The sequence below is a fragment of the Blastomyces gilchristii genome, assembly GCF_000003855.2.
Source record: "Blastomyces gilchristii SLH14081 genomic scaffold supercont1.3, whole genome shotgun sequence".
Taxonomy (NCBI): Eukaryota; Fungi; Ascomycota; class Eurotiomycetes; order Onygenales; family Ajellomycetaceae; genus Blastomyces; species Blastomyces gilchristii.
In genome coordinates, this window is record NW_003101680.1 from 4,171,620 (window position 1) to 4,195,864 (window position 24,245).

Consider the following 24,245-nt stretch of genomic DNA (forward strand, 5'->3'; position numbering starts at 1 on the left):
ACAGTAGCTCAGATGAATGAACTTCTTCAGATTCTCACTGAAGTAGTATATCAAGAAGCACTCTGATTTCTCTCAGAACTATATATAAGAACTGATATCTCAGAATATTCAATTGATGATAATAACACTCTATGATTCTGTGAATGATGCTGAGTCTCTCACTTCAAATCCTTACACACTCAGATAATGCAAGAGATGTATGATTTGTATATAATCAGTTATTCAGGCTGTGAACAACTGTATATAATAATCTCTCAAGAGTTCTACTGACCTGAGATATTAAACAGCATCAGACACTTCATTCAAAACTGCAATTACTGTTCTTCTGTTATCTCATGAAAGAATCATAGAAAAGATCTATTGAAATCACTTGATATCTCTAATAGAATCTGATGAGATGTAGTAATTAACTTCACTATCAATCTATCTGAGAGTAAGAATTGTAGAAACATTCTGATCATTGTGAATCAACTGAGCAAAGATGTAATATTGAAATCTTGTAATAAGATGAATACTGAACAAGTCACTGAAGCTTTTCTACAGAGCCTGTTCTATCAGATATATGAATTACTGAGATCTATAGTATCAGATCAGAGCTGTCAATTCATGAGTACTCTCTGAACAAGAATCTGTCAAGTTCTCAAGATTACACACTGTCTATCAACTGCCTATCACTCTTGAGACTGATGATGTGTCAGAATGAATAATTTAGACCATGAAGAATTATCTCTGTAAGTTCTGCAATCATTTATAAGATGATTAATATAATCTTTTTCTACATGCAGAGATCACTATCAATAGTTGAGATGTCATTTCAACAGATATAAGCCTGTTCTTCCTTACACATGAATATCACATGAAAGTGTTGAATCTTCTAGAGATTACACAGTTCACACCAGATCTCTGCAGTTCAATTCAGATTGCTGATAATATAGTAATGAAGCTCTGAGATGTCTGTGATTAAGCAGAGGCCTTTATAGCAACTGTGAAACAAGATTAAGAGAATCAAATTAATGTTCACTGAGACCTCACTGAACAATATAAGATAGAAGATCTGATATGATTGAATCTTAAGAACATATGAATCACACATTCATCTCATATGCTAGATTACCACCATATCAAGTATAAAGTGATAGAAGTTCTAGATAGCCACAACTATCATCTTAATATATCACCAGAAATCCATGATGTATTTCACACAAGCTTGCTCTGCCATGCTATCACTGATTCATTCTCTTCTCAACTGACTTCTAACTGACAGTCATCAGACATCATAGGAGAAGATAATGAGCTTGAGTGAGAGATTGAGAATATTCTTGATAAGAGATTTCATGGCTGCAGTCAGCAATATCTTGTGAAATGAGTTGACTACAATCAACTGACCTAAACTCTGAGTTCTGTGTTATCTGAAACAGCAGTTCTTGACTGATGAGAACTGCTTCTGAAAGAGAGGACTAATGTAGCAGGCTGCATCTGATCAATCATATAGACTATTTCATTACACTTCACAGATTTCAATCACTTCATTCTCAAACATGTATGCTCTGATTCTCAGCCATTCTCAATCACTGATTCAAATGTGTGTATATTCTTCCACTGTGAAGCTCCACCGCGTACGCTATCACATACATGTATAAATATTCACCTCAATTGCTGATTCTTGCACTTTCTCTTTCTTTCCTTCTCTAATGTTTTTATCTTTGTTATATAAGACCTATCAATATTATACTGATCTATTCAACGTAGGCCTCTTACAAGATCTTTGTTATTAGAGAGAATAATTACAGTGATTCTCTATTTTCATATTATAAAAATAAGTTATTCTAATTTCTTTCTTCTCTCTTTTCTCTTCTTCTTCAACTTATTACTAAGTTCAAGCTGATATGAAAACTATTAAAATACTCTTAGAAACTCTCAAATTGAAGAGTATAGACTAATCAAATTTTAAATACAGAAGAACTAAATTATATTAATATACTAATTATTCATTCTCTCCTAATAAAATCACAGTTGTGTCTTCTCTCTTCTCTCTTAAATGAAACATGTTCTGTGAAAAATGAGTATCATGTCAGATTATAATAATTAACACAGTCTCAGTACACAGACCTGTATATACACAGTGTGTACTGAACTGAGAGACTGCATGAGTAACAAACTGATAGCAGCATCTCAGAGAGAGTCATACAGTGTGAAAAAGCTGCAACTCTCAGTTATATATACAGAGAATGAATTATCACAGTAAGTGTATATACATTGCATGAAAGTAACACTTTTTAATAACACTCAGTCTCTGATATTATAAAAATAGAGTCTCTCTGTGAGATCTGTTTTTATTAGAAGTTAGAGAATCTTATATTTCTCAAGATCATCTTCACATATTTTATCTGTGAAATTGATAAGAAGAATCATTGATTTCAGTATTCTACTCTTGATACTATTCAAGTGACAGCAGAGTTCACTCTGATCACACTTTTTAAGTGTATATTTTCTAAATATTCACATTTATACAGATATATACAGATTATTTATTAGATAATATTAAGATAATAACTTATTATAACTGTATTATTCTCACTGTGAGAGATATATAATTGATAATAAACATTGTAAAGACTCTGAGAAGTGAGTATTTTAAGAATACTATGACTCTATGATCTTGATTTTTTTTATTTTTATTTTTTATTTTTTTTTCTTTTTATTTTTTTTTTTTATTCTGATTTTTTCTTATTTTTATTTTGTTTTTTGTTTTTTGTTTTTTTTTTTTGTATTTTATATTTTTTTTATAATTAAAATTATATGAATTATAATCTGTATTCAGAAAAGTAATAATATTTAATAATACTCTCTATTGAATTTTTAGCAAATAAGTACTATGTTATGATATTATGTAAGTGAGAAATGATTTTATAATCTTATTTAATATTATTCTTAATAATGAGATCAGAATGAAAATGTAACTAAGAATTCAAATATATTCTTTATCTAAGACTAGATTTTTATTTGAAAAGTGAATTTGAGATCTTTAATATTTGAAATAATGTGATTTGGGATCAATGTAATGAACACAAATCATGATCAGAAGTGATGCTTTTAGGTAATATAATAATTATAAAGTTTAGTTCTGGTCTCAGACACAGTTACACGGTCAGTCTAACTACATCTACAGCTTTGATTCTTTCGTAAAATTAATCAGCTTTTAAATGTTTCTTCTCATGTGTCAGATTCTCTCTACGGGCCGACAGCTTCCGTCTAAGTGAGGTGTCTGCTGATCGCTCAGTGAACACTTATCACACGTAAAAGATCACACAGTAGCTAGATCTTAATAATACAATTAACTACTCTATTATATCATCTCTATTAGATTATGTCTCTTCTTATGCATAAGAATTCACTAATTCATTAAAAATCAAATTCTTATGCTTCATGCTTAAATTGAAGATCTAATTATATTCTGAAACACTGTATTAGTGATTCTGTGACTACTTATTATAAAATAAATTAAAAAGCACTCTGTTGATTTTAAAATCAATTAATCTACTACAGACTTTCATAACAAGTCTGCCAGCAATCTCTGCATTTTCACATGAATAGAAGTGTAGACAGTGAATATATCTCTATAAGCAGCTTCACTATCAAAGATAATATTGTCTCACTTGAATCTGTACTGATTACTATAAGTAGAAGATATTCAACACAGTTAATATATACATACAATATCTCTGAATAAGAGCTGCTTGAGCTGTAATTACTGTTTCAGATAGCTCAGAAGATTTGAATCAAAATAAATACAGATTATAATACAAGTTCAAGAGAAAGAGAAAATCTCTTCTTAAGAGAACACTCTGTACTCACTTATGATAGTCTTACTGATAAGATAACTGAAATAATAATATACTTTACTTATTTATAAGAGACAGAGCTCTCTGAAGCAGATATGATAAAAATCACTCATAAGTAATAATTATAAAAATAGAGAATAAATCTCAATCTCACTACAGCTGTGAATCTAGTCACTAGAACAGATAAGCTTTACAAATTCAAGAATAATTATAGTTATATTGAAATGAAAATTATTACAAAGCTCTCAGAGCTAAAAGACAACATTGTCTGATATGATGAAATTGAATTAAAAGCAGTTTTAATTAATGTATCTTATATTCTTGCAGATGAAGAGCTTTTCTCTGATCTTTAATTAACAGATAAAGATTTAAAGATCTGATACTATAAAGAAGACAGATTACAAAAATGTATATAAAGCTTAATAATAACAGAGCTGTTGTAACGTGGCGGAACCGAAGTGATAGCTAGTCAGCAGTGTCATGTAGAGGTAGTTGTTTAAGAAGCTGTATAAGTGAGCTTGACTATCTTGCTTGAATAGCAAGCTTATAGACTATGAGATTATTGCAAGAATATCACAGATATGATACTTAGTATACTAAGAAGATTGTATGAGACACACAGTAACTCTTATATATATTTCAGTCAGAGAAAAACAAATTGCTGACTTCTTTAATAAGAAGCCAGTATCTAGCTATTCTATATAGATAATGAGCAGATACTCTTCTCTCATTTCGTAAGTGAGAATAGCTGAAGTGATATCTCAGCAGCATCTCATTATCAAGAAAGAGTAATCTGCTGATCTTATATAGAAGTGAGATTCTTATATTCATCAATTAAATCTTTCTATAATATATCTGAATAATGTTATAGAGTGATTGAAAACTAGTTCAGATAATCTGTGAGATGAATGAAATTATCTGCATGAAAGTGATGAGTCATGTGAAATCACAATAAGGTCTTAGCATAGTTAAGAGTGTGATAATACTCTTCTCTTTAAGAGTATAGTCTCTATGCTCTCAAGATTATCAGATTAGAAATTATCTTTGTTATATAGTAACAGTTACTAACTGATTGATAGTGTATATACTGCATGTGATATAAAGAAATAGATGAGTTTTTCTGCTGACTGTGTAGATCTTTCTTTATTCATCTTCATTTAAATCAAATATATGATAAGTGAGTTTCTTATATATTAATTTGAAATGTGGAAAATGTAGTTAACAAGTGACTTACAGATCTCTCATTATATTTCATCTTATATATGAAATTCTCTGTAAAAGTGATGTGTTTTAGAGACAAAGTTAACAGTGATAGTAGGATTTTTTGAAAAGATCTTTCTCTCTGTAAAACATTTTTCTTCTCTCTCTCTTCAATTACAACAGTGAGTGCATGAAAGTATTATTCTTGAAGAATAATAAAGAGCTAATTCTGACATTTTCTAGTGAGTAAACATCTTTGTGATGTGGCTGCAGCCTCTGTGATCATCAAGAAAGCCAGGTTGAAGGCAGAGATGACAGTGTCAATGAGCTGCAGAAGTATCACTCTCATTGTCACATCTTCTCCTTCTTCTGCATCTCTTACAGCCATGGTGGTAGTAGCTGTGCCTTGCAGTGAGGTGTTGTCTCTTCTGCCAGCTGATTTATCTGTATTCAGTTCATCCTCTGACCCCCCTGTCACTGTTGCAACGCCGCCCCCCCCCCTCAATCAACACAGTGGCATATGACCCTGTGTGATCATTCAGAGAGAACTCTGAGAAGAGTTTGATTCTGAGAACAGTGACTCTGAGAAGCTTAATCTGTAGTTTCTCTCTTATAACATATCTGAGCCCTGCTCAGAATACTACTGAGTTGAATCTGCAGAGTCCTGTGATTTCTTTATCTTCTCTCTATGAGAAGACTCTGATGTAGTCTCTGACTGACACTGCTACTTGTCTGCACTGTGCTAAGCAGCTGAAGAAGAGAAGAATTTTATACATTTATCTCTTCTCTCACTTCTATTATTTTTATTACATCTGTAACAATGACTTCTATCTCTCTATAAGTATTATCTCACAGAAAGATGTTATATCAGCTCTGATAAGAAGTCTAGATACTTGATCAGTACAGAGCAAGAATCTCAGAGCTTCAAGTATTAATAAATTTTATTAAGACTGAGAAGATCTCTCTTACTCATCTGTAAAAGAAGATGAAAGTGTGAGTCTCTGAGATGAAAAAACATCTCAGAATGACTGATCTCAAGAAGGGGTTAGCTGATATCACTGTTAAAAGTATCACAGAGATCAATCACTGATTAAAGAGAATCTCACTTCAGTTAAAACAGATAACTGAGATACTTTGTAAGTTGATAAGTTAATACTTTCAGTATCTCTTATACTCTTCTGCAGCATGCTTCTCTGCAGTGCTGCAGTGCTAATTTCTCAGCAGACAAAGATATCAGTGCTGAAGACTTCAATGATGAAGAATGAGTTTAATAAGAATATGATTATTAATGAGTAGACTCTGAAGTTCCTTCTTTTTACTTTTTCAGCAGACTGCAGTCTCATTAGAATAGCAGCAGTCTGTAGATTAATAATATTAATCTTTTTTATTAATTTCAAATATCTCTTTCTTTTCTTATTAACTGCTTCAGGAATTTTACACTTGTGTAGTCTCATTAAACTTCTAAAAAACCCTTTGAAAGAAAATAGAAGAAGAGTGTTACAGAGTCTACAAGACACTGACTCATCACTGTGAGATTATCTCTAAAAAACTCTTTGAGAAAAATGAGAAGTCTCAAGCAGCATTTCTTATTCAATATCTCTGATATGTAATGAAGCAGTCTCTACTAGCTGTCTTATAGCTTACAATCTCTTTCTCAGTATTTTTCAAATGCTTAAGCAGTTCTCATAAATTCTCTGATAATAAATAATCTTCTCATTTAATAAGGTATTAAAGCTTATTATAATGTGTTCACTTATTCAATATTTTCTTCATAAGATATTCAGTATTATTCTTGATCTCAATATTATTCAGCTGAGACAGCTCTGCTTCAGAGCATTGCTTATAGAGCTTCAAATAGAAAATGTGAAAAACAGAATAAATTGATTTCAATTCTGTGAGTAATTTTAACTCATATATCTGCTTATTCATCACTCTTGTTACTGAGAAAGATTCTAGTCATCACTCACTGAGCTTCTTATACAGTCTCATTGTCTTGATATTCTTTGCTAAAAGTAGTACTTAATTCTCTATTAAGAACTTTATTGAAAGATATTTTTAATTATAGTATTTCATCTACTACTTCTGAGTATAATGAATACTTTTCACTGCCTTCTTATGAATTTTGTTCAAAAGTTTCAATCTCACTTTTACTTCTAGTACTGAGAGATACTCTGTTCTCTGTATCTGTTCAATATTCTGACTGTCTATCTCACTCTTTGAAATATTGTCTGCAACATCACTGAGTAATAAAGAATTATATTTATAATAAGTATAGAAAGAAGATATCTTTAAGATTGCATTCTTTATATTATTATATATGAATTCAGTAGTCAGAAGATGTTTAAGTCAATTATTCTGATAATATAAATAGAACACTTGAAGATGCTGTTCTAGTGTCTGATTCTGACATTCAGTCTGATCATCTGTCTGTGAATGAAAAGCAGTACTGAGAAGATGTCTTATTATAAGATGGTAGTAAAAAGTCAATCAGTACTTGCTGATGAAGAGGAATTCTCAAGCTGTTATTAATAATTTCAGAGCACTGTGATCATGAATAATAATATCTAAAAACAGGTCAGTCAATTCAGAGGCTTTAATCTTTTTATAAGTAGAGATATATCTGATCATCTTTATAAAGCAGTTAATAATGATTACAATTGAGTTATATTTTTTGACTCTTGTCAACTTCAGCAGATCAACTATGAAATTTATTAATAGATTCTATTATAAGTTCTTTGAAACAGACAGTGATGCTAACTTGCTGTATTACTTGTACTGCAGAATCTTTATTCTTTAACAGATATTGTAAGTCTTAATATACTCTTTGACATCTGTCTGAAGCTTGTCTCAAATATATTTATATTTTAGAAGCTTCTCAGTCTTCTCTAACTCAAAGTGTCTCACATGAGAATTATTATAATGAATTCTCAATAACTTCTGACACATCATTTTACTACAAGAGACAAAGACTGAATCATTCAGCAGTAGAAGTTCACATTCTTGTAGTTATCAGTGACTTGATTTCTTAGTGATATCATCTCACTCAGAGTCTATCTCTTTCAAGTTCAAACTGAATTCTTTCTTCTTCAACTTCTGAATTTGAGCTGCAGTAGAGATATTCTTCTTCTATAACTTATCAATGAATTTCAAAAGTAGTTGAGTTGAAAGATTGTAGACTGTTTTGTTCTTTATCAATTCAATAATTGTAAGATATGATATGAGAAGCTTATGATCTTCAGTGTCAGTTCTCTGTAAGAACTCAGATTTTCTTTCACCTTCTATACTGAGTCATGCAGCTGCCTTTCCAGCGCTGTTTCTGAGCTTCAGAGAATCTTAACTCTCTGCAGCCAGCTTCTTCTGCAGTGATGACAGAGATTCTTTTATAGAATTCTTCTCTGCATTAATGATATTATAATCAGACTATCTAGATAATGTGTCAGTGAAGTTAAGCTGATCTGAATGATATCAGATATAGAAATTATACTCTGAAAGCAGCTTCACTCATCTGACTTGATGTTCTGTCAAGCTCTTTATTGTCAAGAAGTAACAAAGATTTACATGATTAGTGAGAACTTACACTGAGTATCTACTACTCTGAAGATAATATCACTAGATCTTAAAGAATTCAACAATTGCTAACATCTTCTGATCATAAATATTATACCTTCTCTGTATGAGTAATAACTTCTTGAAGAAGAAGATCACTGATCTTCATTCACAGTGTTTTATAGACTCTGTAAAAAAGTCTTCTCTCACAGACAATTCATTATCTATTTCTCTAGAGATGATTATTCTCTGATTCTTTCAATGTTAAAAGGTCTCTGATATCAACTGTGAAAAGATTTCACAGATCTCATTCTCAGATACATCAGTCTCACACTGACTGAGTAAGTCAGAATTAAAGTGATTCAGTATTGTAATATCTGTAAAAGCTTGTTTCAATTCTGCAAATATCTGCACAGTATCTTGAGTGAGAATAAATGATTCTGTTTTTCTGTCTTTCATTCTTCTCTTTAACAGATCTGTAAGAGAGACAGTAATCTGTGAATATGTATAGATGAATCATCTGTAGAAATTTGCAAATTCTAGAAACATCTGCATCTCATGATATATTCACAGCACTGGTCAGTTCTCAATGACAGAGACTCAGCTCCTGTTCATTGAAATGCCATTCATCTTAATAATATAATCTAAGAAATCAATCTTCTGCATGTAGAACAAGCATTTTTCAGTATTTGTATAGAGTTGATACTGTCTCAAGTGACTCAACACTTCTTGAACATGAGTATCATGTTCTTTCTCTGTTTTTGAGAAGATTAGAATGTCATTCAAGTATACTATACAGGAGATGTTGACAAGGCCTTACAGCATCTCATTTATATAGATCTGAAAGATGACTGAAGCATTACAAAGATCAAAAGATAAAACAAGATATTCAAAATTATCATATTTAATATGAAAAGTCATTTTTCAAACATTATCTTCATTAACCCTGATTCTATGATAGATATTCTATATATCAATCTTTAAGAACATCTTTGCTTCAGATAATTGATTGATCATCTCATCAATCAATAGTAAAGAATAGTAATTCTTAACTATCATCTTATTAAGGCCTCTGTAGTCTACACATAGATGTAGTCTATCATTCTTCTTGAATATAAAGAGTATAGACATCTCTGCTGAACTCTTTGATAAATATATTCAGTTCTTTGATTGCACTTCTTTAAGATATTTGCACAGAACATTCAATTTCTTTACAGACAAGTTGTAAAGAGACCTGTACAGTGTTATTACACTGTCTTCAAGATGAATCTTATATTATATCTTAATATCAGGAAACTTTGCTGCTTCTCTTTCTGAAAAGACATTCTTAAAATCTGTAAAGAGATATTATATATGTCTGTCTTCAATGATGAATATTGCTGCTAATCTTGCAGTGAGAGTGATGACTTTTTCATCTATTCTCAAGTCTCAGTCATCTGCTACATAGTATATTAACTCAATCTTTTTCTCAAGATTCTTTCAATGAAACTCTTCAGATTTCTCTATCACTGTCTCTTTATTAGTGAGACAGTATCATCACATCTGAGTAACTCAGTTAATGAGAGAATTGTTTTCTCTCAATTATGAAAGATTTAGAATGATGTTCTTATCTATGATATTAATTGTATGAAGAAGCAGACTGCTCTTCTTAAAGATTTCTTCTAAGTCTGTGATCACATACTTTGCTTAGATTATGTTAAAACAGTGACATTTCATTTTATCAGTAAATTTCATATAATCTGATGAATCTATCTTCTTTCAACTCTTCATCAAAGAAAAGAAATAGAATATGAAGTTAGTATTTACTTTAGAGTTGAGTAGATATCTCACTAATATCTTCTTATTTGAAGTATGCATTGTAATTGTAACATAAACTCAGAGATATGAGAATTATTAAATCTTCATTTCTTTCTCTTCTTTATCTTCTATGAATACATTTGTCAGAAGAGAAGTCAACTTTGAGAAGATATCTTCTTAATTCCTTCTCTTCTTCAGCTTCTTACAATCACTGATATAGTGATTATCAGCTTCACAGTTGAAATAAAGATCTTTATTAAATCTTTTTTAATATTTCTTCACAGTGAGTAAAGAATCAGAATACTTGAAATTCTTTCTTACTTTCTCTACACTGAAGTCATTACAGTGCTATTTAGATTCTGTTATTAATTATCTAGAAGAAATCTTATTAATCTTTTTCTTAAAGAATTGATTATTCAAATAGATTCAGAAAGTCAGGTTGACAAGCTCAGTACAATTAATTGATAAACTCTGATATCATGATATTATTATTCATATCTTGTGAGTCAGCTTCATAAGATAAAGCTGTGTTTTTAATTGATTCAAATTATTAGTCAATTTCTCTCAATATTCTTCAAATCTTGTATTAAAATCAGAAGAATTCTCATTATCTTATTAATATAATGAGTTGAATCACTGCACTGCTGTGAAGCTGCAGTTATGATAATCTTTAATTTAGTTCAGTAGAAAGTTCTTGAATTCTTGTTAAGTCATGACAGTATTGATACACTCAAGCTCTCTCTTCTTAATGACTCAAGTAGTCACAGAGATGTCTTCAAGGAGGTTGACAGTGTATATTACTTATATCTCATAAGTATTATACTGGCTCAGATTAAGACAGAATTTCTGTTCAAGAGTACAGATAAAGCTGTGAAATTCAGATAAGATGTTTCTCTTATATCTCAGAGAATCTCTGATCTTTATCTCTCTATCTTCATAATAGATGTAGGTGTGTAGAGGCTGTGATGATGATAGAGCAGTTGAAGAGCTCATGTCAAAATATGCAGTGAGTTCAGAAATCTCAAATTCCTGCTGAGATAGAGGTGTATACACTCTAGAAAATGATGTAGTATTTTTCTCAGAGAATGAAGTCAGATCAGTCTCAGTGTGAGTGTATAAGATTATATCAGTCTGTTAGAGCTTGACTGATTCAAATGTATAATCAGATTAAGTGATTTGAATTGTAATATAACAGAACTAAAGCAGTAACTAGTCAGTGATATTATGTAGAGATAGTTGTTTGAAAAGCTGTATAAGTGAGCTTGACTATCTTACTTGAATAGTGAGCTTGTAGACTATGAGATTATTGTGAGAATATCACAGATATGATACTTAGTATACTAAGAAGATTATATGAGACACACAGTAACTCTTATATATATTTCAGTCAGAGAAAAATGAATCACTGACTTCTTTAATAAGAAGTCAGTATCTAGCTATTCTATATAGACAATGAGTGAATACCCTTCTCTCATTTCATAAGTGAGAATAGCTGAAGTGATACCTCAGCAGTGCCTCATTGTCAAGGAAGAGTAATCTGCTGATCTCATATAGAAGTGAGGTTCTCATATCCATCAATCGGATCTTTCTATGATATATCCGAATGATGTCATAGGGTGGTTGGAAACCGGTTCAGACGGCCTGCGGGATGGATGGAATCATCCGCATGGAAGCGATGAGCCGTGTGAAACCGCAATGGGGCCTTGGCGCGGCCGGGAGCGTGACAGCTGTAAACACTTATTCAATCAAAACTAAATCAAGTTAATAATCACAGTGTTATTAAGATGAGACACTCAGCTGCACTATAACAAGTAGTTGAATTAAAATATTAAATACACTGAGCAGATCTCTAATTCAAATTATACAATACAATCACTACTATAATAATCACTGATTATGATAATAATGTTATACTATATACAAAGCACTGATAGATAATAATAAATGAAATTAATACTTATAGCTGATTAATATTCAAAGACTTTCTCACTCGATAATTCATTCATAATTTGAAGATTTATATATAAATATTCATTCAAACCTATCTTAAAAATCTATATCAAGAAATTTCAAAGATATCTGTTTCTAAGATTAATCTTGATAATCTTATTAATTATCTTATTCACTGCAAGACAGTGATCAGATCAAATGATAATAAAAAGAAAATATCAGTGAAAGAAGCTGAAAAGAAAAAGAAAAAGAAAAAAAATACTGAAAAGATTAAAGAAGCAGACAAGCTCAAGAAACAGTAGTCTATAGATAATTGAAAAGAAAACACTCTCTACATCTGATAAGAAGGCATATTTAACTCAGATCTCAAATGTAAATATTACGATTACTGAGATTGTACTGAAACAGTCTTCTACTACAAGAATTGAAAGACTCAATTATATAAATAATAAAATATCAACTACTCTGACATTGAATATTACACACAAAAGTAAGCAGTCTCTGAGAAAAAAGTGAAGAATGACAGCTTTGCAGAGACTGCAAAAGACCTCTCTGTAATATATAAGAAGACTCTGTTAATAATCTGTAGAGATCTTCTATAGTATCTAGACACTGCAGCCTTCTGCATCATGTTATTTAACAAGAGTGTGTTCAAATACATATACATTTTTATTAATGAGAAAGATCTCAGTTTAGTAGAAGAAATAAATGATGAGTTGATTACTTCTACAGATATGAAAGAAGCTTGCATTCATATCAATGAAATGAAACTTAATCTTCTTAACATTTACTATATACTGAGAGTATCTTGTAATCTCTTAAGCTTCAGCTAACTTGTTAATAAGAGGGTCAATTTTGAACTTCTTCACAATAAGAACTATTAAATAATTGAAATTGAAATAATTGATGAAAATAATCAAAGATTCTACACAGTGATAATTAATTACTACATCTACCTCATTTATAGCATCTGAGAGGCCGCTCTTGCTGCAGTTGCAAAGACTGTTTCAAATTACATTAACATACTGTTTATATAACATGTATATGTTGATCACCTGATTATTACTAATATTCAATGACTGATGAAAGACCTCATCTCCGATATTATAATGAAGAGAGGCTCTGAAATGCTGTTCTGTAAAACCTGCAAACTTGTAAAAGCTAAGAAGAAGATATCACAGAGTTCTAAACTGGCCGGCAGAACTATGAATTTCACATTTGATCTCATTTAATCTGATCTCATACATTTCTTAGTGTGAGTCTCATCAGAACCAAGCATCAAATAAACCAGAAAATAAATCATTTCTTTCAGAAATGATGTGAAAAATAACCAGATTTAATTCAAGAACAGTGAAATGAGATTAATTTCTCAGAATAAACACTGAAAGATGATCATTCTTTCAAAATCAGAATAAGACTGAGACTGAAGATTATATTCAGTCTTATTCAGTTCATTCAGTGATTACTTATATAATCAGAATTTGATAATAATTATTGATAATACTTATGAAATAACTAAATACATTCTTATGCAAGTTTATTCTTCACTTTCTCATAAAATCTACACTTCTCTGATATACTATAATCAGAGATATTAAACTGTCTGATAATTCTATGTTTTATAATCATGAGTTTCTTGATTATTTCTTCTTGTAATTGTTCTCAGTGATAGTAATAAATATCTTAACTTGAGTTGAACTTTCACTTCATTCTTATCTCTGTTAATGAAATTACTAGAATATCACATACTATCAGTGTAATAGTTAAATATATACTCTTAACAATTTTTTACAACTCTAGAATTGATTTAATATGTAAATTCATTAAATTATTTTAAAGATAGCAGTTAAATTCAGTTTTATAAGTATGTAGTTTTATCTGATTTTCAGTTGTAATTAATATATATAAGTTCTGTTTCAAAGTTAGTATTATAGTTCTATATAATATAAAGTGTTATCAAAGAGTGTTATTTACTAGAGAATTGTATTTCACAGTCTTCACATCTCTCACATCTACTTATTCAAATCTCTGATAGTTAACATTGTAGTAGTCCTGAGTTAATTTAATATATAAGTCTCATTTCTTCTCTATTCAATCTTGAGAAGTATAGATATTAACTTAATGAGAGAAATCTAGTAGAGCTGCTATAGTATAGTACTCTGTAAAAGATTGTTCAGTTCTGCTGTAGTAATATATCAGTTTATTTCATACAGTAATAATTATCTATACTATAGTATTATCTCAGACTGAATTTCTTTTTAAGTGATTCAACTGCTTCTTAAGATAAGTAAATAAACTATTATATACTTATCAGACTGACTACAGTATTGATGTATAAGTGATTAAAACTGTCTTAGTTATTCTTATAAAACTGAAACAGTAAATCAATTGTATATTTCAACTGAGTTCACTTTATATCAGAAAGTTTTGATATCTAAATCTTTTTCTAATTAAAGTGTTACACTCAATGATTAATTATCTGATATAATTAAAGACTCTGAACAGTTATCTGATATATTGAACTTTACTGTATTCTAATATTCTGTATCATATTCAGTGATATGACTGATTTGTTTATTTATTAAATATTATGAAATTATTATTATTATTTAGAGAAGATATAAATCACATTAATAATGTTTCAAATCTGTGATGTTTAAATTATTAGTCAATCTATTCAAAATTACAGTAGTATTATTAAAAGTAGTATTAAAAAGCAATATTAAAAAGTATTATCAAAAAAATATTATCTTTTACACAGTGAATATAAAAGTTACTTGAGTAATCACTTTCATCTTATTCTCATCTCAAGAAACAGTTATCTCCTTATTCTTCATCTTAATATTAAGATTCTTTATCAGTGTTTATATTATAAGTTGAATCACATGAGCAATGTAGAAAATATAACCTTATTTATTATTTCAGAAATGCAAAGTCAATTTTTGCTTCAAGCTCTTCATCATAGTATAGTTATTCACAGTATTATCAGTTATAATTGTAAGAAGACTGAGACTAATATCTTAATAGTTATTTATAATCACAGTTATTAATATCTCTGTTATATAATTCTTAGTATGATTACTGATCAGTGATTTAAATTCAATTAATGTCTCTTAATAAGTACAGTTCTCATCAATATAATAACATATAACTTTCATAACTATAAGATTGTTTATACTAGTTCATGCATTCACTGTCATAGTTGATCAACCGCTTCACCACGTACTCGCTCGATTTTTCGAATAAGAACCCGTCAATAGATCCATCAAAAAGCCCTCGATTATATGAGTATTTTGACCTCATCACTGACTACATACCCATGTGATGATGAAGTTATCCAGCTAAACATGAACCAGATGTTATTGAATACTTCTGTGTGAGATTATCTGTCATTCACCTCTATCACACCACAACACCGGGCCAAATTGTCATATAAACTGTAAGATGAAGAGACCTAGTCATATACATCAATCTTCTTAATTTTGAAAGATTCTTAATCTGTAATTGTGAAGATATCTGAGAAGTAATCTCTGTAAAAACCCTGTCTATCTTTGATGTTTCAAAATATTAACATCAAGTCTCACTCATATATCATTCTTCTCAATCTGGCCCATCTTGAGCAGAAACATATAAAAAGATACCTTGACAATAGTATTAAGCATATAATTAACAGACACATCTAAAGTGCAATCTCTGTGTCTGTCTCTGATGTATCAAGACATTAATATCAAGTCTCACTCATATATCATCTCATTCAACCTGGTCTATCTTCAGCAGAAAGATATAAAAAGATATCTGAATAATAGTATTCAATACATATTGAGCAGATAATAACAACTATAAAATAAGTATATCTTAATATCTGACTGAGTCTTTAATCTCTGCATAGTGAGATATATTAAATCTAGTTTTAATATCTTAATATTCAATAGATTCTGTAACAAATTGAGAATAATAATACTAGATTTCTATTGAATTTGAGAATTAACTCTATATTAATATAATCATTGACAATGTCTTCTATTTTAAGATACAAATAACCAGTTTCTCTACATTTCACTGATAATATTTATATTATTATATATAAATAGATTTATATTCTCTATAATATCAAGGCTCTGAAGAGAAAAAGTCTTGATAGAGAGTATATAGTAGTGTATATCTTAGCAGTTTCTATCTTATTCTTCTGCAGCGGTTAATATAAAAAAAAGATCTTAGAATTAGTTTTTTACTTCTCTTGAAAAAGTAAGATATTTTTCTCTGAATTTTATACAATATTCTTATAAAGAATTAAAAACAGAGTTATTTTCAATTATAATTTCATATTCTTTTAAATAAAAATTACTTTTTCAGTGACTGAACAGCTTTTATTAATATTTAATTCTTTTTTACACTGTTTATTAACTGATTTAAGTTGTGTACATGTTATGTGAGAAGAATTAAATAATTTAGAATAAAATTCAATAGTTTTAATCAATTTCTGTGAAAGAAATTAACTTATTTTTTATCAGTTTTTCTCTTAAAAACTGTCATATTATCTGATTTATTATTAATTAATATTATACTTTTTCTCACTGTATCTCAATAAAGAGATTGTAAAGATTTTATTAATTTATCTTAAAAATCAATTTTAGTTAATTAGATTCTCTTCAAAAATCTAATCTAGTTACTGAACTAGTGTGAAAAAAATCAGGTGTTTTATATATAAAAGTCTTTCATTCTTCTCCTGAAATAGTCTTATCAACTTTTCAATTGAAAATAGACTAATAAATCTCTCAATTGAAACAGTCTGATCAACTATTCATTCAGTCAGTAAAATAAGTTTAAAAATACACTCAGTTGATATTAAAAAAGATGCTTCTCAGATGCTATCTCTGAGATTAAATTCTGAAGAGAAGAAAAAAAGAAGAAACAGAGACCCTCCAAGTTCTCAAATACAGAAACCTTGAAAAAGCAAGTAAAATCTTGAAAAACAGTGTCTGAGTGAGAAAATGAAAGAAGTTCTGTTAATTCTTCATACTCAGACTAGACACTATAAGAGATGATTAAGTTCAAACTTAGAATTTCAAATATAGTTCAAAAAACATTGAAAACTTCTAGTATAATTAGACTGACTGTGTGACCGTGTCTGAGACCAGGACTAGATTTTTTGATAGTTTCATTACCAATTCGACTGATCCCATTACACAGTTTTAACATTAGATAGTAGTCTTATACTGTCTCAGTGAGACTTACTATCTACTCTTATCACATTTTTCAAATGAGATTATGATTTTCACTTCTCAATTTAAATTATTTTTATTCCTTTAAATGACTTTAAATCTCATTTAAGTGTTACCAAAAAGTGTTACTTTTTAAAAAATTAAAAATAGTCTAAAAAAAACCTTACAATGTCTAAAAATAGTAACTTTATGCCAAGAATGAGACTAAATAAGATCAAATGAGATCACTTTCTCATTTTTTTCAAGTTATGGTTTCATTTTAAGATCTGATATATAGTCATTTGCATGTTTTTTTAATGACTAGTCCCAGCGGGATTCACACCAAGAAATGTATGAGATCAGACCAAATGGAATCAAATGTGAAATTTATAATCCCGGCGGCCAGTCTAAGTATAATCACTGACTCTTTATCTTCTACTTATTCTTCTTCTTCTCTAAATTAGAAGAAAATATATGCTTAAGCAGCAGAATCTGCTGTCTCTAAATCTGCTATCTCAAAATCTGCTGAAAATTGTAAGAAAACTAAGAAGAATATTAGTCTCAGTGACTGAATGATTAATGCAGTCATCTGATAGTGCCTTGGCATGAGAAATCAACGTATGTGAGTTCGAAACTCACAGAGAATACATTAAATCTGAAACTTAAGAATCTCAGGATTCTAATAAATACAGAGATGTATAAATTGCTTCAATAAATTGCTCTATGTTTCTGAGATGAGAAGTTATTATTGCAGGTATTTAATGGCCACTTCTTTGTATTTTCTATGTTCTTGTTATATTGATGTAATCTCAACACCTGTATTTCCTTCTGTATAATTAACACTTGACCTGTATTTAACATCATGCAAGGACTTATAATAAACTCTGCTTGCATATGAGTATAATGAAAGAATAATAATAATGATAATAATAAGCAGAAGAATATTACTCATACGTCTATTCATAGAACAGAAGAGAAAAAAATATAAAAACAGAAAAACTCTCAAATCTTCAGAAATAGAAAACTTATTATTAAAGTCTCAAATCAGAAGATCTTGCAGAGAAATAAGCTTAACTCAAATCTCATTTTTAGAATTAGTAATGAAATTAATCAGCAGTTTTTTTCTCAGTTAATAACTAATATTGAAGTTCAAAAATCAGTTATAGCTTCAATTAAGTCATCTTTCTTTGAAAATTTCATCATTCTGACTACAATGCCTGAATTCAGTGCAGAATTCCTTATTCAGAATGAGAATCTCTGAAAATCAGTAACTACATGTTTGTTAGACATGATAATTGTATCTGAGAGAGATAAAAAGTAAGATAAATTTATTCTTTATAATATTTCAGTTGAAACTTTTGACTGTGAGAAAGAAATACTACTTCTTAAAAATGAATTAGAACAATACAATTCTATTCAACTAGAAAAGAGTCTGTATAACTAAATTTAATTGAGTTCAGATAAAGCAGAAGAAATGTCTCTGTTTTAGTATATATAAAAATACTTAAATAATCAAGAATCTCTGAAGTAAGAGTGATAGATTTGAAAATGAGAGTTCATGAATACAAAGACTCAAGAATGAATCTCAAAGATCAAATACAGTATTCAAACTATCAAAGATATGAAAACTCTATAATCTCTTGTTTCAGAGACTCAAAATGTGTATTCTATGCTAGAGATTACAAAACTAGTGAGTATAAATATAAAACATGTTGAAAAAGAGATTAAATATATTAGTATACTCTGCTTAAAGGCTTCAATTGTGAAGAAAAACATATATCAAGCTCAAAAGAATGCATGTTTACTTCAGGAATTCAAAAGAACTGAAGAAAAGATGAAGCTTAAAGTAAATCTAAAAGTGAAGAGAAAAGTCAAGTCAGTAAATCTGCAACTGTAAACTTAAAAAGAAGAAACTCTTAACTATTGAAATCTTCAAACTTCAATTCTTCAGCTAAATATAAATAGAATTTGAATTCTTAAATATCTGTTAAGATTAGAGAATTAAGAAATAACTCTGATAATAAACTAGATAGAATGTAAGCTGTTAAGATTTCTACTTTTTAGAATAGTTATAATTTACTATCTAGTAATAGTGATTAGATCTCACTCTATATCTACTCTCTTTTGGTATGAATATACAATAAAAATAATAAAAAAAGTTTAAAAACTCTTTAAAAAACACATTTGTTCAAAACAATATGAATAGAAACTTAAATTGTATTTATTCCTATCTTTAAATTGCATTTGAATAAGAAGTTGATTTTATACTTCTTCAGGAACTTACTTTTGATACTCAGTAAAAGTACATTATTTCACATTTAAGCTACTACTACTTTCTATCTCAAAGTCTGAGATAAATTTAAGAGTAGTGCTCTATGAAAGAAAGAGATCAAGATATTAATTTAATCTAAGATTTAATATCATGTCTGACTCTGATATTCTAGCGAGTGATATTATAGATAAAGAGAATGAGTTTAACACTATACAACTTATAAATATCTATAATGAAAGGTTATTATAGAAAAATAAGAATATCTGAATAATTAATAGAGAATTTTTAAACATAACTTTATTAAAAAACTCTATAATTGTAGAAGACTTCAATGCATATCATCTCTGATAAAATTCAGAATGCAGAAGAGTAGTAAGAGTAGATAAACCCATTAAATAAACTTTTAAATATTTAATAGATTTAGTTAACAAGTCTGATCAATAAACATTCTTTAGATAAGATATGAAACAGAAATCTATTATAGATCTAACTTTTATATTATAAAATCTAATTGAAAAAAGACTTATAAACTGATTTATTGACTCAAATGAGACATCAGAATCAAGTTATGAGATTATTCAATTTAATATTGAACTGAGTGAAAAATAAATGAGTGAAAACTGTCTTCTCTTTAATCAGTATAACTTTAAAAAAGCTGATTGAAAAGTAGTTAAAGAAAGTATAAAACTGTTAAAATCTGAAAGCCAGAGTGAACTCTATTAAAATCTCAGTCAAGATATCTCAAATAAAATACTTAAGAATAGAGTAAAGCTTATTACATCTATTATTCTAATAAGTATTAGAGATAATATTTCAAAGAAAAAGTCTTCTGAGTATTTCAAATCTTGATGAAATGAGAATATCATATCTAAAAGAAAATAATTAGTCACTGCTAAAAGAGATTGAAAGAATGATATAATATCTGATAAAGAGTTCAAGACTGTCAGAAATGAATATTTTTCAGATATTACAAGAGCTAAAACAGACTGCTGAAACAAATTTCTTAAAGAAGTATAAGAAAAAGAAGTTTTTAAAGCTTTCAACTATACTAAAACAAGATGTGTAGTAAAACTTTCAGTCTTAGAATATAAGTTTTAGAATGAATTATATACAACAAATTATTTTAAGAAAAAATATCAAGCTTTTATAAGAATTCTCTTTCAAAACTCATCAGATTCAGATTCATAGAAAGAGAATATATCATTTTATAACTATATTAATGAAAATGACTGAAAATGATCTGAACTTATATAAGATGAATTAGAGTCAGTTATCTTCTCAAGTTCAATTAAAATTGCTTCAGGGCCTGATTGAAACAATCACTTAATTATTCAAAATATATATTTCTACTGAAAGAATGAATATTTTGAGCTCTTTTTCAATCTCTTGAAAAATGATTATCATTCTGAATGCTGAAGAGAACTTACTAAAGTAATTCTTATACAATTTAATAGAAAAGTTTCAATTTCTATGTTATATAGAGTAATATCTCTATTAAACTGTCTAAAAAAGATTTTAGAAAAGATAATAGTTACTAGATTATCTTTTATAAGCTCTATTAGTGATTCTCTTCTATTTAGTGAATAAATAAGAGATAGAAAACAATACTCTGCAATTGACACTGTACTCTCAGTTATTCATAACATTTAAATAGTAAAATATGAAGATCTGGTCTCAACTGCAGTTTTTATTGATATAAAAGATATATTTAATCATGTTTCAAAGTCAAAGATGATTCAAACTTTGAAGATATTAAAACTGTCACTTTATTCAATAAAATAAGTTAACTGTTTTATATCTAAAAGAATTATATAACTATTCTTTGATGAAATGAAATAAGATAAGACTGAGATAAAAATAGAAGTACTGTAAGAATCTTCAATATCACTCATTTTATTTGTAATATACACTGCATATCTATTCAAGAATATTGATATGAAAATAATGAGATCTTTAATCTATGTGAATGATATTGATCTAGTCTAGAGTTCAAAAACAATCAAAGAGAATTTAAAAGTAATTGAAAAAGCAGTAAAGAAAATCTTTGTTAGAGCAGATATTAATCAAATTCAAGTTGATATGAATAAAACTGAGTTGATTGAGTTCTTTTCTAAATTTAATGAGAAAAAACTAAGTCTCACTCTTTTAAATAAAGAGATTAAACTCAGTTTGAATGTCAAATGACTAGAGATATGATTAAACTTCAAGTTGAATTTTAAATGTCATTTTCAACAAGGAATTATCAAGACAGAGAGACTACTGAATAGTGTGATAAGACTATTAAATACAGAGAGAGATCTATTCTTTCAGACTATGAGACAGTTATACATAGTCTGTATTATCTCAGTAGCTGATTATGAAGTTCAAGTGTGATAAAATAATCAAGAAAATTTCACTGAACTCTTTCAAAGAGTGTAAAATAAAGCTTTGAGAAGAATTCTAAGAGCATTCTAATCATCTTCTATTAAAACAATGAAAATTGAAGCTTCAATTTCTTCTTCTGCTATTCAATTTAAAAAGGCCTGTATAAACTATACTCTGAGAGTTATAAAGATAAGCTTAAATTATATAATCAGAGAAAGAGTCTGTTCTTCATTTTCATTAATCAACTCAGGAAATAAACTAGATTGAAATAGATTTCTTGATTGAAATGAAAATAATTCTTCAAAGAAAATGCTCTCTCAACTATACAGATGATATTCTCTGATTAAAAATCAATTTTATTCATTAAATATTGAGAAAATTAATCATGAGAAGATATCTCTCTGAAGAGAAAAGCTAAAATCTCTCATAGACTTATAAATAAGTGAACTATCTAAAGAGAGAGAATATCAACAGTAGTTGAAGAAGATTTCTACAATTAATATATAAGACTCTATTCTGGTTTACTCAGATAACTTAAAAAATGAGAGTTTGAACAGATTAGATGCAGACATTGCTTATACTGAAGATAATATCAATTTTATCTCAGATTTCTGAAATTTAGACTGTGAATCTGAAGTCTTTGATACTGAACTATTTATAATAGTGAAAGCTTTCAAACTTATTAAGATAAAATCTTATAAAAGAGAAAATAGTTTAAAAGTGATATGAATATTTTCTAACAATCAAGCTGCTTTGAAAAGTCTTAGAAGTAGTCAGATTCATAATAATTAAATTAATCTTAAACTGATTTTAAATTCTGTTATGAAAATTGAAATGAAAAGAATATTGAAACTGATAATTCATCTGCACTAAGTTTCTTCTTATATAAATATTGATGACAATGAATTATCTGATTCTGTGATAAAAAAGAGTTCAGAATTAAGCAGATCTATTTAAAAAACAGTGTTCTGATCTTTTGTAAAGAGAAAGATAAAGAAATCTTATTTAAATAAGTGAAATGAAAGCTGATAGAAACAAAAGAAGAGTATACATTATTCAAGATTTGAGATAAAACTCAAGTAAAAATCTGGTTTAATTAAATGTAAAAAGAAAATATTCTCATCTATAATTCAGCTGAAACTAGAAGATAATTATTTCAAATCTTATATACAAAGATTTAATAATAGATTTGATTTAATACAATGCTCATTCTGCAATGCAAATGAAAATTCTGAGTATATTATAATACATTATGCACTATACAATAGTCTCAGAGTTAGATTGAAGAAGAAGTATGATTTAAATTAATTAAATATGAGATTCTTATTCTCAACTGAGACAGAAATTAAATACTTAATAGACTTTCTATCAGAAACTCAAGCAGCTATAAGAAAATAACTGAATTCAGAAATATCTGAATATGAAGAGATGAAAATTAATCAGATATAGTTTGTTAAAATAGCTATACACTATCTTTTAATAATTTTATTTTATTATAGTCTGTCTTTTCTTTACTTTTTCTGTTCTATTCTTTTCTATCTACTTATTTAATATATCTATCTTGAAGACTTTGTTCTCTTTTTCTTTGTCATAATATTTTCAAATGATTTCAAAGTATCAGAAGGTGTCAAAATATTGTAATTTGTAAAGAGTTTTTATATTCTGAGCTGAAATTTTCTGATTTTGCATATCAGAAATTGATAAATATATAATAGTTAACAATATAGATATTTGAAAAACTCTGAGAACTAAAAGTACTCACATAGATATCATAGTCTCTGATTGTATACATCTATAATTGAAGAATAATAACAATACTAATATTCACTCTGTGAGCTTAAATGTAAGAGGCCTACGCCGAATAGATCGGTATAATATATAGGTCTTATATAACAAAGTGAAAAATGTTAGAAAAGAAAAAGAAAGAGAAAGTACAGCAATCAGTGATTAGAGTGAATATTTATATATGTACACAGTAAAGCGTCAAAGTGAAAGAATAGAAATTTCATGAGTTTTCAGCTGAGAATTGATGACTGAGAATCAGAGCTTCAGCAGAGAGTGCTCATAAATTAA

The 24,245-nt window shown here is 28.5% G+C and overlaps 1 protein-coding gene across 1 annotated transcript; it reads right to left on the reverse strand.

Annotated features, from left to right (window-relative positions):
- Nucleotides 1–5,265: 5,265 nt before the first annotated feature.
- On the reverse strand, nt 5,266–5,430 carry BDBG_16567 (uncharacterized protein; the record flags this gene model as incomplete). Its single annotated transcript, XM_031724496.1, has 1 exon — nt 5,266–5,430. One exon carries the CDS (start codon nt 5,428–5,430, stop codon nt 5,266–5,268), a length of 165 nt encoding a protein of 54 aa, XP_031577077.1.
- Nucleotides 5,431–24,245: the final 18,815 nt, after the last annotated feature.